The sequence below is a fragment of the Epinephelus fuscoguttatus genome, linkage group LG20 (genome assembly GCF_011397635.1).
Source record: "Epinephelus fuscoguttatus linkage group LG20, E.fuscoguttatus.final_Chr_v1".
Taxonomy (NCBI): Eukaryota; Metazoa; Chordata; class Actinopteri; order Perciformes; family Serranidae; genus Epinephelus; species Epinephelus fuscoguttatus.
In genome coordinates, this window is record NC_064771.1 from 36351119 (window position 1) to 36367136 (window position 16018).

Genomic DNA, 16018 nt, shown 5'->3' on the forward strand with positions numbered 1-16018 from the left:
AATCTACAGATGACAATGTTTAATATGTAAAATAATTTTGTTTTGTCTTTAAAGTGAACTTCGTGATATTTGTTTCTATGTGCAGCACACTGAGAAATCCTTGACTCATATACTGCAGAAGGTAGACAAAGAGAAGGACAGGTGAGGACATCTGAAATATTCACATTGATGCACTGTGATGTTGTGCTCTCTTTAACTTCTGCTTCCTCTCTGCAGAATGATGGACTCTGGAAACATCAAGCCAGCCTTCATGAGCAGCATCAGTGTGATGAAGAGCACATGTGGGATGGTGCGTCTCGTCCCGTGGTACCCGGCTGCAGTCCTGTCCTACCAGCTGGTGTTGAAACTGGCAGAGATTTTGGATTCCAAACTGAAGACAGAGGTACTAATCTCTGTTTATGGTGCACTCTGTCTGCTGCTTTATGAAGCAGATACTTTAATTCACTGTTTTCATTTCGTGCCTTCAGTCCTCAGAGGATGAGTTTGAGACCTTAAGGCAGAAGCTCTTGGATGAGCTACGCGCCGTGCAGCAGCAGATCAGCGAGTGGAGAGATGAACTTCTGCAAAAATCCCTCATGACGACATCCAAATCACTCACCTACCCAAAGGAAATTGAGGTACACAGAATATTTGTCTGTTTTTTGTTTGACTTTGCATTAAACCTGAACAGATAGACCAGGGCACATGAGCATTCAGAGATGTAAAGAGATGCAATAAAGGTAATAAAAGTTATTAATAAGACGAATAGAAAAACAATGAAAGCAGCAACAAAAAGGAACATTTGAAGAATCGTATGAATAAATATTAATGTACAGAGGCTTTATTGATTCATTAGGACTGGTGCAGGAGAATTTGTTAAAATAAGGAAAGTCTGCCGTGCCTTGTGATATTTTTTTAACCTCTCTAACTCCGCTTGGACGACGATGTCAGCTATCATAATCACACCTGATTTCAATAAGGTACAATGTCTGAAGCTGGCTGAGTGTTGTTTGATCACTGATAGTACTGTTTTGAAGCCAAGTGACCGACTTGTCATTTGGAGCTCCGCCTGGATCTTTTCATGGTAAAAACACTGTAGAATGGTCATACTTTGAGCAGTCTTCTTCAAATTTGAAACAAGTGTTCATTGATAGTGTGCCTACAGCCCCACAGTGTCACTTACCTGCTCAGATGAAGCCACAGACAGTTATTCATCCTGAAATACATTTTTTATCTTATTTTAGGCAAAATCTACTTCTTCTTCTTCTTTTACTGACTTCAGAGGCCCATTACTCTGTCTCTGTATCACCTAGAGTGTTTCTGACACTTTCACAAGAAACTTCAGGGAGTTTTCTTTCTGGCAAGACCTCATGCATGCATGTAGTCAGAGCGGTCCAGAAGCTACAGTCATTTTAATTCGGGTATGTCATTTTAGGCGTTTTTGCCACAAAATGGGGGTGGAGTGCATTAATAGAGCCTTGGCTGCAGTAGCTCATCTCTTCTAGTTTTAAGTGCGCCTTTTTATCCTTAAGCCAAATTTTCCAGTGGTTTACGTCATTATTCTGTTGACTTTGGCTTCATTCCTTCTTGTTCACTGCTGAGCTCGTACAGTAAGTTGTATAACTGTAGCTCAGTCAGGAACCCTTCAGTCAAAGGACACTTAATTTCCATTTGCAGTATTATATTTAGCGGTCATTTCCTCGGGCCTACACAAAAACCCTACGGCAGAGAGAGCACACATCTCTGCCCTTCCATGCGCCTACGTGGAAACCCTCAAGTCAGGGACTGGCCAATCATAACGTAGCATCAGGCCGACAACACCACAGCTGTGCTCCATTGACTCTAATGCAGTCATTTCAGATTTCCTTCATTCCTTCACTTCCTTCATAGTGTCATAGAGTATCATAAGAGTGTTTAATGTTCTGACTGTGTTGAATCATTAGTTGTGGGATGCGCTGCTGAAGGTGGAATGCTCCATCGAGGAGGTTTCATCCGGTTGGAGGCTGAGCCTGAGAAAAGACCTGAAGAAGAGGATTTCCAAGGTCAGTGACTGCTTATCGATTAAAATGATTTGTCTTGTTTTAGTTTCACCTGAAGTTTAATCCCAGAACAGCAGAGATTTCAGAAATCTGTTTTCCTCGCAGGCCGGTGACGAGGACAAAGTCCTGCTCTGCTGTCTCGACTCATCCTTGGCAGCTATAAGGAGAAGTGATGATGATGTACAGACCTGTTTCGATGAGCTGTGTCACTCTGCTATCAAGACAATCTGCCAGGTACGGTGACTATTGATGCATGTTTGTCCAGGCGATCCAGTCGTGTCCCATCATGCTAGTCTCAGTCACCACTGGCCAAGACACTTTGATAGCATTTATCTCTTTACTAAGATCCTCATCCAGATGTTCAGCTGTAGTTAATCCTCTCACCAAGCAGGTCAGACCCCTTGCATTAAATAAATGATGACTTGTTTATGTTTCTAGAGAGGGCAGGAGGGAGACCTGATGCGGACTCTCAGCTCTAAGGTGAAGGACCTCCCTGATGTTGTCTTGTCTGCTGTTGTCGTTGAGTCAGCGGCACGATTCAGAGACAACTCTGTCGTCCAGCTGCTCGATCCGCAGTCCGCCATGAACCACCTGCTGTCTCACAGTACTTCATTTCATCATTTATTTCATTCATTTGCTTTATATATATTTTAATCTTACTTCCTCAGTGCTTTTATAGTTTTCTAATGGTCACAGTGTCATCGTTTGGCCCAGGTGATTGGAAGTCGATCCACGTGGATGACGCTGCCGGTCAGGTCGTCCACAGCTGTCTGACTGCGCTGCACTCTCTGGTGGAGTCTCTGCTTCAGGGACATGTGCTCCTGGGACACCTACAGAGCTGCCTGAAACATAGGGAGCAGTTTAAGAGACTTCACCTGCAGTGTATGAACCTTGACATCACAAAAAAATCTTCTATGATTACTACATATAATTTCTCCTTTAATTGATAATAGCTGCATTGTTTCTTCAACAGACAAGAAAAACAAGGCGGTTCCTGTCGATGCAGATTTTGTTCTGGCTCAGAGAGAGAAGGACCTGAACTCTTTCAAGCAGAGGAAACAGCAGATGGACACACTGATTAAGATGATGGCAAAGGTTACGGAAAGCATCACAGGTCAGTGTAACTAAAATAAGACAAGGTCAAAACCTTGTATACGACTGGACCGTTTATGCAGCGCCAGAGGGCTTTTAATTTGAAACAGGAAGTGGTGGCAGTCACTCAGGTATAGACTTTACCCCGCTGTTGTTGTCCAGCCCAAACATTCATGTAAAAGGAAGAACGATGCTCCTAGACACAGTCACACAGTAGAAGGGAGCTGCTTCCTCTGGAGCTGTATTCACTGATCATTTATCATTGGCCCCCATCAGAGCAGAGTTAATTCTGACAGCTATATTACATTTAATCTTTGTCTTTAGATGGAAATGATTAGTTTTAGTCACATTTTAGTCATTTTTATCATTCCTAGTTTTAGTTGATGAAAGTTCAAACATTTTAGTCAGCTTTCAGTCTTAGGCCATGTTTACACAAAAACAATCCGCTGAAAACAGAATCGTTTCTCATTTTCGTTTTGAAAAAAACTGATTTACAACCAGACCAGGCCTCTAATTGAGACAGGCAGACATTATCTTGCTAAACAAACATGTAATTATCATAAACGTTTGTTTGCCACAGAGCTTTTTTTTTTTTTTTTACAAAAACCCAAGATCTGATAACCTTCGGGCTGGCCTACAAAAATATGTCATCCCTGCACCACACTATACAGTTACACAGGACTGACGTCATCACTTGCTCATTCACTCACTTGGTGATGGACTCGTGATTGTAGGTCTGGCCTTGCATGCTGCGATCCAGCCAAAAATCATACCTTTATACCAACTTGAATGCCTTTAAGTTAGAGGACTTTTACAGAGTTCGGTGATGTATTGTGGTGGTTTCTATAGTAACATGGTTCTTGTTTAACCAGTTCCTGAGATGTCGACTCTGGAGGAGCAGCACAGCGCAGACCTCCAGACCGTGAGCCTGAACAAACTGGTGCTCGTTCAGTCCTTTGATGCAGAGGGGAAGCTGGGGAAGACGGGCCCCTCTCAGGTCCTCTGGTATAAGATCAGTATGAATGCTCTGAAAATGGCCAGTGAGATGCACAAACTGCATCACAGCAACCTGATTCTGTCCTCCTGGGTCCAGGGGGCTGCATCTTTGGCCTCATCGAGGCAACCCTGCTTAGCTCCCGTTCAAGTCACCCTAACACAGGTCTGTGAAAACATCTGGAGGCCGCTGCTGACAGAGTTCTGCCAGCTTGGCGTCAGCATTGCAAATGCAAACATCACTTTCAGGCAGCTCGATCAGGTTCTGGTGGAGTCTGGTGACCAGGGAGACGGGAAACTACTGAAGAAGGAGCTGAGTGTGATGTCACAGATGGTTTGTGAGTCAGGACGGTTCAAGCCTGAGGAGGACTGGGTGGGGCTGAGGCTGGGTCAGATCCAGGAGTACCGACAGCTCCACGAGGCCGCAGCTGCAGCCAGCGCAATGCTGAGAATCGCTGAGAAAATGAGGCTTTCTGGGAACTTCACAGAAATTGACACTCTGAGCCAACTGGTAATGGTCTTAAGCTCTGACTTTAAATTCTAATTACAGTATTTACAGAGGAATTGAGCTGCAGCGTGCTCGTCAGAAGAAAGCATGCTTTTGTTATTCTTGTTTTCTTAACAATTTTTATTCATAATATTCACAACATAAGAGATTAGTATTTTACTATCAGTATATGTAAAGGAGTTGTATGTGACATTCAGAGCATTAATACAGCAGCAAACGTTAGTTATAATGGAGTAAAGGCTTCCTGAGCAGAGGATAAACTCGCGCTCCCTGCTGCCACTCCAGCTTCTCTGCTCTTTGTTGTGGCAGAGCAATGGATGCTTAAAGAGAACTGGATACAGCGTTGGAGGTGGGGCCTGCTCAGTGGTGCATAAAGCCAAATAAATTCAAGTGCCGCATATAAAATTACCGTCTCCACGAGGTCAGGCACTGGGTGCTGCTGTTGTCTTTTTCTGTGCCAGCTTTCAAGAGTGCGGCGGCAAGTTGCTCAACAAGCACCGTATCACGGCCTATTTACCAGCAAGGCTGATCTTCATCCAGGAGCAGTTTGTGTGTCGGCCTGTTGTCTGTGGGACAGATGTAAAGCTCTGGCAGCTCTGCACTAACATGATCAACTCCTCCATATTTATCACAGACTGATATTTAGGGAGGAAGGAAAAGATATCTGCCATCTGTGATTAGTTGATCCTTGTCTCATGACATGCGGTACGCTTTGCTGCGTTCCAAAAGTCAGTTTATAAATTGGCGCTTGGGAATGTGTGTGCAGTGCAACGGTGTCACTCTGGTGTTTGAACACGTCTGTCGCGCGTCTGCTGGGGGCCTGGGTGGCTCATGCATTTGAACCCACTGCGTGTATCTCACCAGCTAGCGCACTTTCGCTAGCCGTTTGCTAGCATGCTCTCTTGTAACGTTAGCGGTTGTGTCAGTACAACTAGAGATATCGCTGTCAGCAGAATTCAAACGTCTCCTTCCACAGAGCAAAACCTACAGGAGCGTATTGCATTCACTTGACAAATTAAAAAAAATCTGTTTTACTGAGTAATTTTTTCTGTTTTTCGTGGTAATTTTTTTTTGTTTTTCTGAGTATTTTTTTTTCTGTTTTTCATGGTAATTTTTTTCTGTTTTTCGTGGTAATTTTTTTTTCTGTTTTTCGTGGTAATTTTTTCTTTTTTTCCTGAGTATTTTTTTCTGAGTTAAGAGAGCAATTGAACAACAGACGCTTTTATTCCTTTCTTGAGAGCTCGATAAAAAACAAGAGTATCTCCCAGTGTCTCAAACCCAAAACAAAGTAAAACTGGATTAAACTAAACAAGCGGGTCATGTTTTCTTCAATTATATTGAGCTTCCGTACAAAACAACAGACCGTCATGCAACACTTCGTCCAAAGCATCGTAAGATGGGGTGACTTATAGAGCGTTAGTGCACTGTCACCAAAACAACTACCACCTCCTGTACTGGTGACGTAGTCGTGTTGGGGACACATCAGGACGCATTAACATTTACGCTACAAGATATGTGGTCAGATGTGTCCCACATCAAATTGGTTGGAAGGATCAGATAACAATACACTTGTATTTATCACTGTCCACTTGTGACCAGATCCCCAGGATGCATCTTAATACCAGGTATAAACAGACTCACAGTTGTGCCCTGAATGTCGCTTACAGCTTCTTAAAATATAAAATATGAGTGAAAAGCAGGAGGTGAAAACTGCTGTCCAGCAGAAGCAAAGCAGGTATTTGAATGTCTAACTCTTGAATGATGTATGCGGCTGTTTAACAGGAAGAAGAGACATTTAAGCAGAGGACCCTGGGGTCCCTCAGTGATGACCTGTTGCGTGCCAAACAGCAACTCTCCACAGTCACAAAGCGGCACACCGCCTGCCTGGAAGAGTTTCTAGCGAGCCAAACTCTGGTCAGCTGGGTCAGAGAGAACCTAAAGGGTGAGGGAAAGAATCTCCACATGAAACCAAAAACATAAACTGCCTTCATTTTTGCAGACGATGCCTTCATGCTCTCTTTTTTATCACCTCAACAGACATGAGCGATGTGAAGGTGTATGTCGACCTGGCTTCCATATCTGCTGGAGAGAACGACAGAGAGATCGACCAGGTGGCCTGTTTCCATGACGCAGTGATGGGCTACGCTCCTCTGCTCTACTCCCTGTCCCCCCGAGCTGGCTTTGAGGACTTCATGAGGTGTGCTCAGCAGGTGTGGGACACCCAAAACAGAGATGAGAAGCTGCCAGACAAACTGGTATGGACCTCTGCCTTATTTATTAAGCAGAACATAAAGCTATGTTACTCTGGTAAAGTGATGGTGATGCCACTGGGTTTGTTTTCCAGAGAGAGTCGACTCGCCTGCTGAGCTGGTTGAAAGAAATGAAGGAGACTCATGGCTCTGTGGAGCAGTCCTCTCTGTCCTTGGCTTCTTCTATTAATGCTCATGGAGTTTATCACATAGGATGGTCTGATCTCAACACGGAGAAGGTAGGTGGAAAAACTTCCTTTATAATATATGTCAGAGATAAGGCACAGATGACTGAATCCATGTAACTTATTGGACTTGTTTGCAGAGATGTCTACAAAACATGGTGCAGGTCACAGTGAAAATGGGACGAGAGGAGAAGAGCTACAAGCTTGAGGACCTGCTGGAGCTGCAGAACAAACTCATGCTCATGTCGTCTAAAGGGGAGCATGGCAGAGAGCAAGTCAACAGGTTCACTGAGGTCAGTCAGCAGCTTTTAATGTAACGCTGAGGTGTGTATTTTTCTGCACAATGTACACTGGAAAGAGGTTATTTAAATCAGTGGTTCCCAACTGGTGGGTCATGGGTCCATTCTGAATCTGGGGTTACACCATAGATGTAGTAAGAGACCTGGATACAGCGTTTACGTCGGGGCTTCATTCATTCTTCTGAAAGTTGCTCAGTGGCGCAACAAGTCAAAATGGTTCAACTGCTGTGTCTAAAATTACTCAGATGATTGAGCAGTGCACCCGCATTGTGCAAACCACTGCACAGATGTACCAGAGACTTCCGCCAGCCAAGCCGCCTAATTCTAGTTTAGCGTTCCGCTAACTTGAAATGGAATACATTTATTCAACTGTGCGTCCCTTCTGGACTTTTCAAATGTTGTTGGACCAAATGGATTAAAACTCAATATTGAAAGGAGTGTTATCTCCAGGTTGTGACAGTCAAAAAAAATGTATACATTGATTTACAAATGTCTTTTTTTTCCAATGTAAGTCAACGGGAAAAAGTCTTTTTGGATGGCAGGGCATCACCTGAGAGGCCACTATAAAAATTAGCTTCAAAGCCTGACACATTTCCTGGGGGCCTGATTACGCCACGGTTACTTAACTCAACCAACCATTGTCACTGTGGTAGTGACTTGTCAATGGACGGCACCCACCTGTCACTCAACGAGGCCACACTCTAATTATGCATAACTTTAATCCTTAGTAGCTCCTTAACGGTGAGTTATATAACAATCCAGACCCTGTACATGTTTATTTCTGCTGTAAAGTTTTAATATGGGGGTCTATGGGGATTGACTCGCTCTTGGAGCCAGCCTCAAGTGGCCATTAGAGGAACTGCAGGTTTTGGGCACTTCCACATTGCCTTCATTTTTCAGACTGAGGTTGTTGTTTGAATAAAACCAAAACTGTACTGAAACAGCGCTGGAGAATTTAGGGCAGTGAAAGAGTCACATAACTGTGAATGTGAGTCACCATGACTGGCACCTTTCATGTCTTTATCCTACATATAATCATCTGATCCATTGTTCCAGAAAAATTTACTTCAACTTAAACCAATAGAAGCCAAAGATTTCAGCTTGAAGCCCAAAGTTTGTGGTTGAAATGATCTTCTAAGATTAACTGAATGAATCTCAACACCTCTGTCCACATGCTCTGTAGGTCTTTGAAGGAGTTCAGAGACTGGGCACCATCCTTCTCCAGATGCAAACATCTGGCAACATGCTCTTCAGGGAATGGCGTGCTGAGGTCGAGTGCTGCCCACAACAGCAGCCGTGCATCAAAGCCAACTTCTTATCCCTGCAGGGTAAGGAGATGACGTACTACGGCGAGGTGACTGAGCAGCTACAGAAGCTGTCTAACTCCATGGACAGCTGCCAAAAGGAATGGCGCTCCTTCATCAGTGAGATGCGCTCCACCTTCAGCTTGCTGAACCACTACACCTCAGAGCAGATGGTGTACCTGTGCCAATGGATACACAAAGTGTGTCAACGGCAGGCAGCGGTTCCTCCACAGCTGTGGCATCTGCTTTGCCCCATAAAGCCTCAGTGCACTCTAACTGATGTGAGAGTTGCTTACATTAATGCAGCAAGTATGACCTCAAACCAAGACGAACTGGAAGATGTTGAGTTTGATGATGATGATGAAGATCAGTCGGTTTTAACACCAGCTTTACGGGGACACACTGAAGAGGACGTGGAAGAGGCTCACGATTTGATGGAGTTCTCATCAGAGGATGAACATGATGGTGCCATGAAATGTGATGATGATGCTGCAGAGAGCTCTCTACTCGAGAAGTGTGATGAGGACAGTCTTGAAGATCTCTGGTGTAGATTCAAGAACAACATGTCCCAGTACCTCAACGAATACTTGGACATCTCCTCTTTGGGCCGCTTCCTCTCGTGCCTCTCTGAAATGAACCAGCAACACATGATCAGGAACCTTCCACCGGTTCTTCAGGAGGGAAAGCCCAATCTTGTGGTTTGTCCCAGTGCAGAAGTTTTTACCACCGTCCTGTCTTTTTACATGCAGAGTCCAGAACAGCCTCTGCCGTCTACTGATGAGGTTCTAGTCTGCAGGGAGGAAACCACGGAGGAGGAGGTGGAGATCTTTCTCCGCAGAGCTCTCAGCCAAGGCAGACAAAACTGGCAGAAGATATACTCTCTTGTCAATCCGGGGCTGCTGGGATATGATGTCAGTGTGGCTTTGGGGGAGCTGTTTGAGGGTCTTGAGAGAAGTGCCAACCCACATTATCGCTTGATAATAGTCAGCCCGGTTGTGCACCAACACAGATATGTGCCCTCTTTCTTCAGCAATGACAAAGTACAGGCTGGTGTGGGTCTAACACCAGAGACTGCCAGAAAATATCTACATCACCACTTCTCGCAAAACACGTTTCCACAAAACCCTGTCGCACAGATTTCTCCTGATCAGCTCTCAGTGTGGATGGTGTCATCTGTGCGCCCTGCAGTTGGTAAGAGTAACCCTAAATGGCATGCAATTATAAAGATGCTTTTACAACATATTAACTCTTATGCTATCACATAAAAACCCATGATCAGTTACACATAGGGGCTTTCAGGGACAAAATTCAAATTGATTTATGGATATCTTTACAAACAGAGTACATCTTTTTGTCTGTCAACAGGGAAATCCCTTTATGTGGATCGTTTGTTTGAGAAGTTCCAGCAGAAATCTCCCAGAGCAAAACATATCAGGATCAGACTGATTGAGCCATGCGTTGATACCAACTCCCTGATTAAGAGTCTATCAGAGAGACTTGCACCCTTGAGAGAGCATGACCCAGTTCTCCTTCACATTGACACCGCTGGAGTAAGTGTGCAAGCATTTTATCTCTGCAGATGACTTGTTGGTTGTGTCTGTCTTCTTATTCACTTTTGTTACCTGACAGGTTCGTTCAGGTCTGGAGGAGCTCCTGTTCCATCTCTTGGTTCTGGGCTGTTTGAGCGACAGCCATGGCATGCTGTGGAGAAGGAACGCAGCTCACTTGATCACTGTGGAGGTCCTACGAGCAAATACGTCCCCTCACATCCAGCTAAAACAGGTATTAACTTCTTTCTCAGATAACTGTCAGAAAACAAATTTTTAAAATGTCATTTTATTGTGCATATCTTCAGACATTAAACAAGACTGCTAACCTATGTGGACAAGGTCTGCCACATTGCATTGTGCATTAGTGCCCAGACGTTAGTGACAACAAAGTGTTCTTTAGGACATAAACAAATGCCAAGCCTTAGACAAGAAGAGGAACATTCACTGAAAGAATGACTTTATCTACACTGACCTTTTCTGTATTGACTCTCTGAATTCAATGCCTTAAAGGCCCAGTGTTTAGGATTAAAGGGATTATATTTGCATAAATGGAATGTAAGATGTTTTCTTTAGTGTATAATCACCTGAAAATAACAATCACTGTCTCTTTGTTATCTCAGAATGAGCCGTTTATATCTTCATAGGGAGCAGGTCCTCATCTAGGGAGCTGCCAGGTTGCACTGTCATGTTTCTACAGTAGCCTTGAATGGACAAACCAAACACTGGTTCTAGATAGGGATATTTGTGTTTTCGCATTGGCCACCTTAGTTAGAAGCCCCTCCGCATAACACATTCTCATGCCGACCTAGTCACATATCGACATTTGGCGATGGACTTACGCTTTGAGATACGACGTCCAAGGTACCCTGGGTGTGTTGGTTGTTGGTGTTCTGAGACCCCGTGTCAAATTTAGCCTGTTAGCTGCATTGTCTTCTTTCAAAATACACTTCTGTTTTCACAGGAAACAGAACAGTTTCTTTCAAAATCAAAATTCTTTTCCTTCAAAAACAGACACGTGGTTGGGTTCAGGAAAAAAGAACAGGGTTTAGCTTTACAATCACACAGTAAGTGAACACCGGCCTTCCAAGTAAAGGTCGGTGGTTGTTGGACCCATCCATCCGCCCAAGTCAGTTTCGCCATCTTAACTTTAGTCGTTTTCCCGCCACGTTTCCCCCAGATGCCGGTGGGCTTGCCACATATTAAGCTGATATGAAAGGACGGCTTTTTCATCTGTGTCTATCACTAGAAGTCACTGACCAAGCTCTAGTTTTTGACAACTTTGGAGTGAGACTGGGTTGCTCCACAGTGAGAGTGACAGAAAAACACTGATTTTTTTTTACGTGAAACTGTTTTATTTATAGTTTTTACCGGTTTAAATCACCTGATGAGTCTGCTTTGGAGAGGAAGATACCTCTGCATATAATTTAGCTCACAGTAAAAACCTCCTGAATGTCTGAAGAGAAATGAGGTGAGCACACATTTGGTTATCCATGAAAAAAGGTTAGCTCACATTAGCAGTCTACACTGATGGGTAACGTGTTTTTACCGGTTGTAATTACCTGGTTCGTTTCTTCTGGAGAGGAAGAGACCTCTGAGGCTAATATGGCTCACGCTAAAAACCTCCTGATCATTGAACACTGAAGGATTTCTTACCGGGAAAAGTTTCAGCTAGTTGCACTCTGCAGTCCTCACCACTAGACACCACTAAATATCACTAAATCTTTCACACTGCTCCTTTAAATCTTAAAATATCCCCTAATTTGCAAGCATTTCTTAAATTATTAACAGTTTGGTTTTAGAGCTTTGAAAGATTCAAATTCAAGGATTCTGTCCCTTTTTGAATATAATATACTAGAATGACCTTAGGCTGCAATTGATTTCATGAATCTATGTGTTTAATTTGCTCACACAGATGAGGCTTGGACTTCTTGACATTCTGCCTACCATCCATTGCAGACCTCCAAAAGAGTTGTTGTCCAGTAGAGCGGGGTTGACAAGAAAGACCTTTGATCCACTCATGGATGAGCAGGAGTTTTGCAGCGAGGGGATTCAAAGACCCTATCAGTACTTGAAGCTCCACAGAAGGAATCAGAATCTGGATCGTTTTATGTACCAGGAAGGATCCAGAATGGGGGATCCTGCCGATTGTGTCAATCACTTTCTGTTTTACTGTGGAATGCAAGATCCATCCTGGGCTGAGCTGAAGAACTTCTCCTGGTTCCTCAATGTGCAACTGAAAGACTGCGAGAACTCAGTTTTCTGTGATCCAGATTTTCTGGCCAACCAGCTGCCTGGTTTCAAGGGCTTCATTGTGAAGTTCATGATTCTAATGGCGAGAGATTTTGCCACGCCATCACTGAACACATCTGATGAAAGTCCCAGGCTGCAATTTGAGAACAGTTTGGAGGATGACCTTCTTGCCCGTCTGACAATTCGTAAACACTGGGAAAATGAGTCTCATCCATACATTTTCTTCAATGCAGACCGATTCTCAATGTCTTTCCTCGGCTTTAATGTGAGGACAAGTCAAAGGGGAAATACAATCAATGCAGTTGATCCTCACAGTGGCAAGGTCCTGATAGAAGATGTGATGTCACAAAACCTTTTTCAAGGTTTGGAACGGCAACAGATCTGTCTCACTGAAGATTTTGATCAGCTGCCTCGGTCAGACAAAATCAAAAGGATTTCTTGTGTTGTCGGTGCAGAGAGAGGAATGATGGACAGACGCTTTGATCCAGACCCAACGTATGAGCTCACTGCTGACAATGTGATGAAGATGTTGGCCATACACATGAGATTCCGCTGTGGAATTCCAGTTGTCATCATGGGAGAGACCGGCTGTGGAAAAACCCGATTGGTCAGTTTCCTTTGTGCTCTGCAGAGGGAGGAACAACCAGTGGAGAACATGGTGCTTGTCAAGGTACATGGTGGAACAACAGCAGAGATGATCTACAGAAAGGTGAGGGAGGCGGAGATACTTGCTGAGAAGAATCGTAAACTGCACAAGCTAGACACCATCTTGTTTTTTGATGAAGGCAACACTACAGAGGCCATTTTTGCCATCAAGGAAATCCTGTGTGACCGATCAATGAAAGGGGAACCCCTGCAGGCAGGCAGTGGCTTGAAGATAATAGCTGCTTGTAATCCTTACAGGAAGCACTCACCTGAAATGGTGGAACGCTTGGAACGTGCAGGTTTAGGATACAGGGTGAAGGCAGATGAAACAGAGGACCGCCTTGGCAAAGTCCCTCTGAGGCAGCTGGTGTACAGAGTTCATCCTCTGCCTCCAAGCATGGCTTCTTTGGTGTGGGACTTTGGTCAGTTGAGTGATTCAACTGAACTTTCCTACATCAAACAGATTGTCCAGAAGCAAGTTGACGACCATCGTTTGCCAGTGATCTGCAAGGACATTATTTCATGTGTGCTGGCAGCCTCCCAGAGATACATGCGAAGTCGGAAAAACGAGTGCAGTTTTGTGAGTCTCAGAGATGTGGAAAGGTCTATGAAAGTGCTAGTTTGGTTTTACCAGCACAGCGAAGACCTTTTCACCAACTGCTCTCGTCTCAGTGCAACTCATAAAACACTGAAGTGCTTGATCCTTTCAGTTGGAGTCTGCTACTACCCATCTCTGGTGGCCAAAGAGCTGTACCTCTCCAAAATTTGTCAATACTTTCCAGAACCTCTCAACTCTCCAGCAGCACTGCAGGAAGAGATTTCATCCTGTCAAGACTTGTTCCTTAAGAACATACAGACGAGGGAGACCATAGCCAAAAATATTGCACTGAAAGAGAATGTGTTTCTCATGGTGGTTTGCATTGAGCTCAGGATCCCACTCTTTCTGGTTGGCAAACCAGGCAGCTCCAAGTCGCTGGCTAAAACAGTGGTTGCTGATGCCATGCAGGGCCAGAACTCCCACTGTGAACTATTCAAGAAGCTCAAGCAAGTTCATATGGTCTCCTTCCAGTGCAGTCCTCACTCAAGTCCAGAGGGCATCATAGGGACATTCAGGAACTGCGCCCGCTTCCAGAAGGACAAAAACATGGACGAGTATGTGTCAGTGGTGGTGCTTGATGAGATAGGGCTAGCAGAGGATTCTCCTCAGATGCCCCTGAAGACCCTTCATCCTCTCTTGGAGGATGGTTGCATTGACACCGACAAGCCAGATCCACACATGAAGGTTGGCTTTGTTGGCATTTCCAACTGGGCTCTCGACCCAGCAAAGATGAACAGAGGAATATTTGTGTCGAGATGGGATCCAAGTGAGGATGAACTTGTGGAAACTGCCAAGGGAATTTGTTCATCCTCCAACCAAATTCTCCTGAAAATCAAACACCTGTTCCCATCCTTGGCAAAGGCCTTCCTGAGTATCTGCAATGAGACCACAAAGAATCAGTTCTTTGGACTAAGGGATTATTATAGCCTAGTCAAAATGCTCTTTGCCGTTGTCAAATCAACCGATCAAGAGCCAGATGGCAGACAGCTGGTAGAGGCCATCTTGCGTAACTTCAGCGGACAGCCAGAGGGTTTTGACTCAGTCTCGTTTTTCCAAGAGGTCCTCCAGAACGTAATGGAAATTCAAAGACCAAGCACTTTGCAAATGGTGAAAAAGAATCTTGACTACGACACCAACCATGAGAGCCGTTACCTCCTCTTGCTGACCACCAACAATGCAGCACTCCACATCCTTCAGCAGCAAATCTTTGCCAAAGGAGACTATCCCCCGCCTGAAATAGTCTTTGGCTCAGGATTCCCAAAGGACCAGGAATATGCCCAAATCTGCCGCAATGTTAACCGGGTGAAAACATGCATGGAGACTGGACGCACTGTCATCCTCCTCAACATGCAAAATCTTTACGAAAGCCTGTACGATGCCTTGAATCAGTACTATGTCTACCTCAGTAAGCAGCAATACGTTGATCTTGGTCTCGGCTCCCACAGAGTCAAATGTCGTGTCCATCCAAACTTCAGGCTAGTGGTAGTGGAGGACCAGAAGAAGGTCTATGAGCACTTTCCCATGCCACTCATCAACAGGCTTGAAAAACACAAGGTGGATAGGAGTACCGACCTGGAACCATGGCAACTCAGGGTTCTCCACAAACTTAAGGAGTGGGTGAAGGAATTCTCCGGTGAGGCCTCAGAGGACTTCAAGCTGTCTGACATTTTTGTCGGCTACCATGGCGATGCCTGTGCCAGCGCTCTTCTGCAAGCACTAGAAAGGAGAGGACAAAAAGCTGAAGACAGTGCAGTAAGACAACAGAAGGAAAAAGATGACCTGATGGAAGAAGATGAACCAGACACAACACCTGAATCAAACTCCAGGGAACAGGAAGAGGTAACTGATAAGGAGGACGATCAGTTAGGTGATGCAATGGACATAGAGATTGTCGAAACAAAACAAGAAATTGAGCCGATGGAAAAGAATGATGATGAATCCACTCAGGAATGTGATGACGAGACCAAAGTGATGCCTGAGAGCGAAGAATTGATGGAGACAGAAAACGCTGTTGGGTTTGCTGCAGAAAATGAGGAGGAAGAAGTCTTTGATTTAGCAAAACATCTCTTGTTGAACTGTGCCACCCCTGACGCTGTCATGAGGCTCAAATATTCAGATTTAGCCAACCAGGAGAAGGAGAAACTCCAGAGAATATACTTCCAGCAGCAGCATCACCACTGTCTCCGAGACTTCCTGCAAGATTGCCTGAAGAAGCATCAGGAGTCCAGCAAGTTCCTAGAGGTAGGCCACAAACTACTGATTCAATTTTGTTCTCACCATGTCTTTACAATCTTTACAAATTGTAGACGTCACTTTGGGCTTTTTGG

At 44.5% G+C, this 16018-nt stretch overlaps 1 protein-coding gene across 2 annotated transcripts in view; it reads left to right on the forward strand.

Annotated features, from left to right (window-relative positions):
• rnf213b (ring finger protein 213b) overlaps nt 1–16018 on the forward strand; it is a 43268-nt gene that overhangs the window by 6982 nt on the left and 20268 nt on the right. Inside the window, exons 10-26 of one of the 2 annotated variants that reach the window (XM_049563225.1) lie at nt 86–141; nt 217–382; nt 468–617; nt 1923–2021; nt 2124–2252; nt 2457–2622; nt 2715–2900; nt 2992–3132; nt 3983–4614; nt 6394–6553; nt 6649–6866; nt 6956–7099; nt 7186–7338; nt 8528–9839; nt 10014–10198; nt 10278–10430; nt 12111–15932. In XM_049563225.1, coding sequence (XP_049419182.1) covers nt 86–141; nt 217–382; nt 468–617; nt 1923–2021; nt 2124–2252; nt 2457–2622; nt 2715–2900; nt 2992–3132; nt 3983–4614; nt 6394–6553; nt 6649–6866; nt 6956–7099; nt 7186–7338; nt 8528–9839; nt 10014–10198; nt 10278–10430; nt 12111–15932 — 7872 coding nt within the window. The remainder of the gene's footprint in view (nt 1–85; nt 142–216; nt 383–467; nt 618–1922; nt 2022–2123; nt 2253–2456; nt 2623–2714; nt 2901–2991; nt 3133–3982; nt 4615–6393; nt 6554–6648; nt 6867–6955; nt 7100–7185; nt 7339–8527; nt 9840–10013; nt 10199–10277; nt 10431–12110; nt 15933–16018) is intronic. The other variant, XM_049563226.1, reaches the window with a different exon arrangement.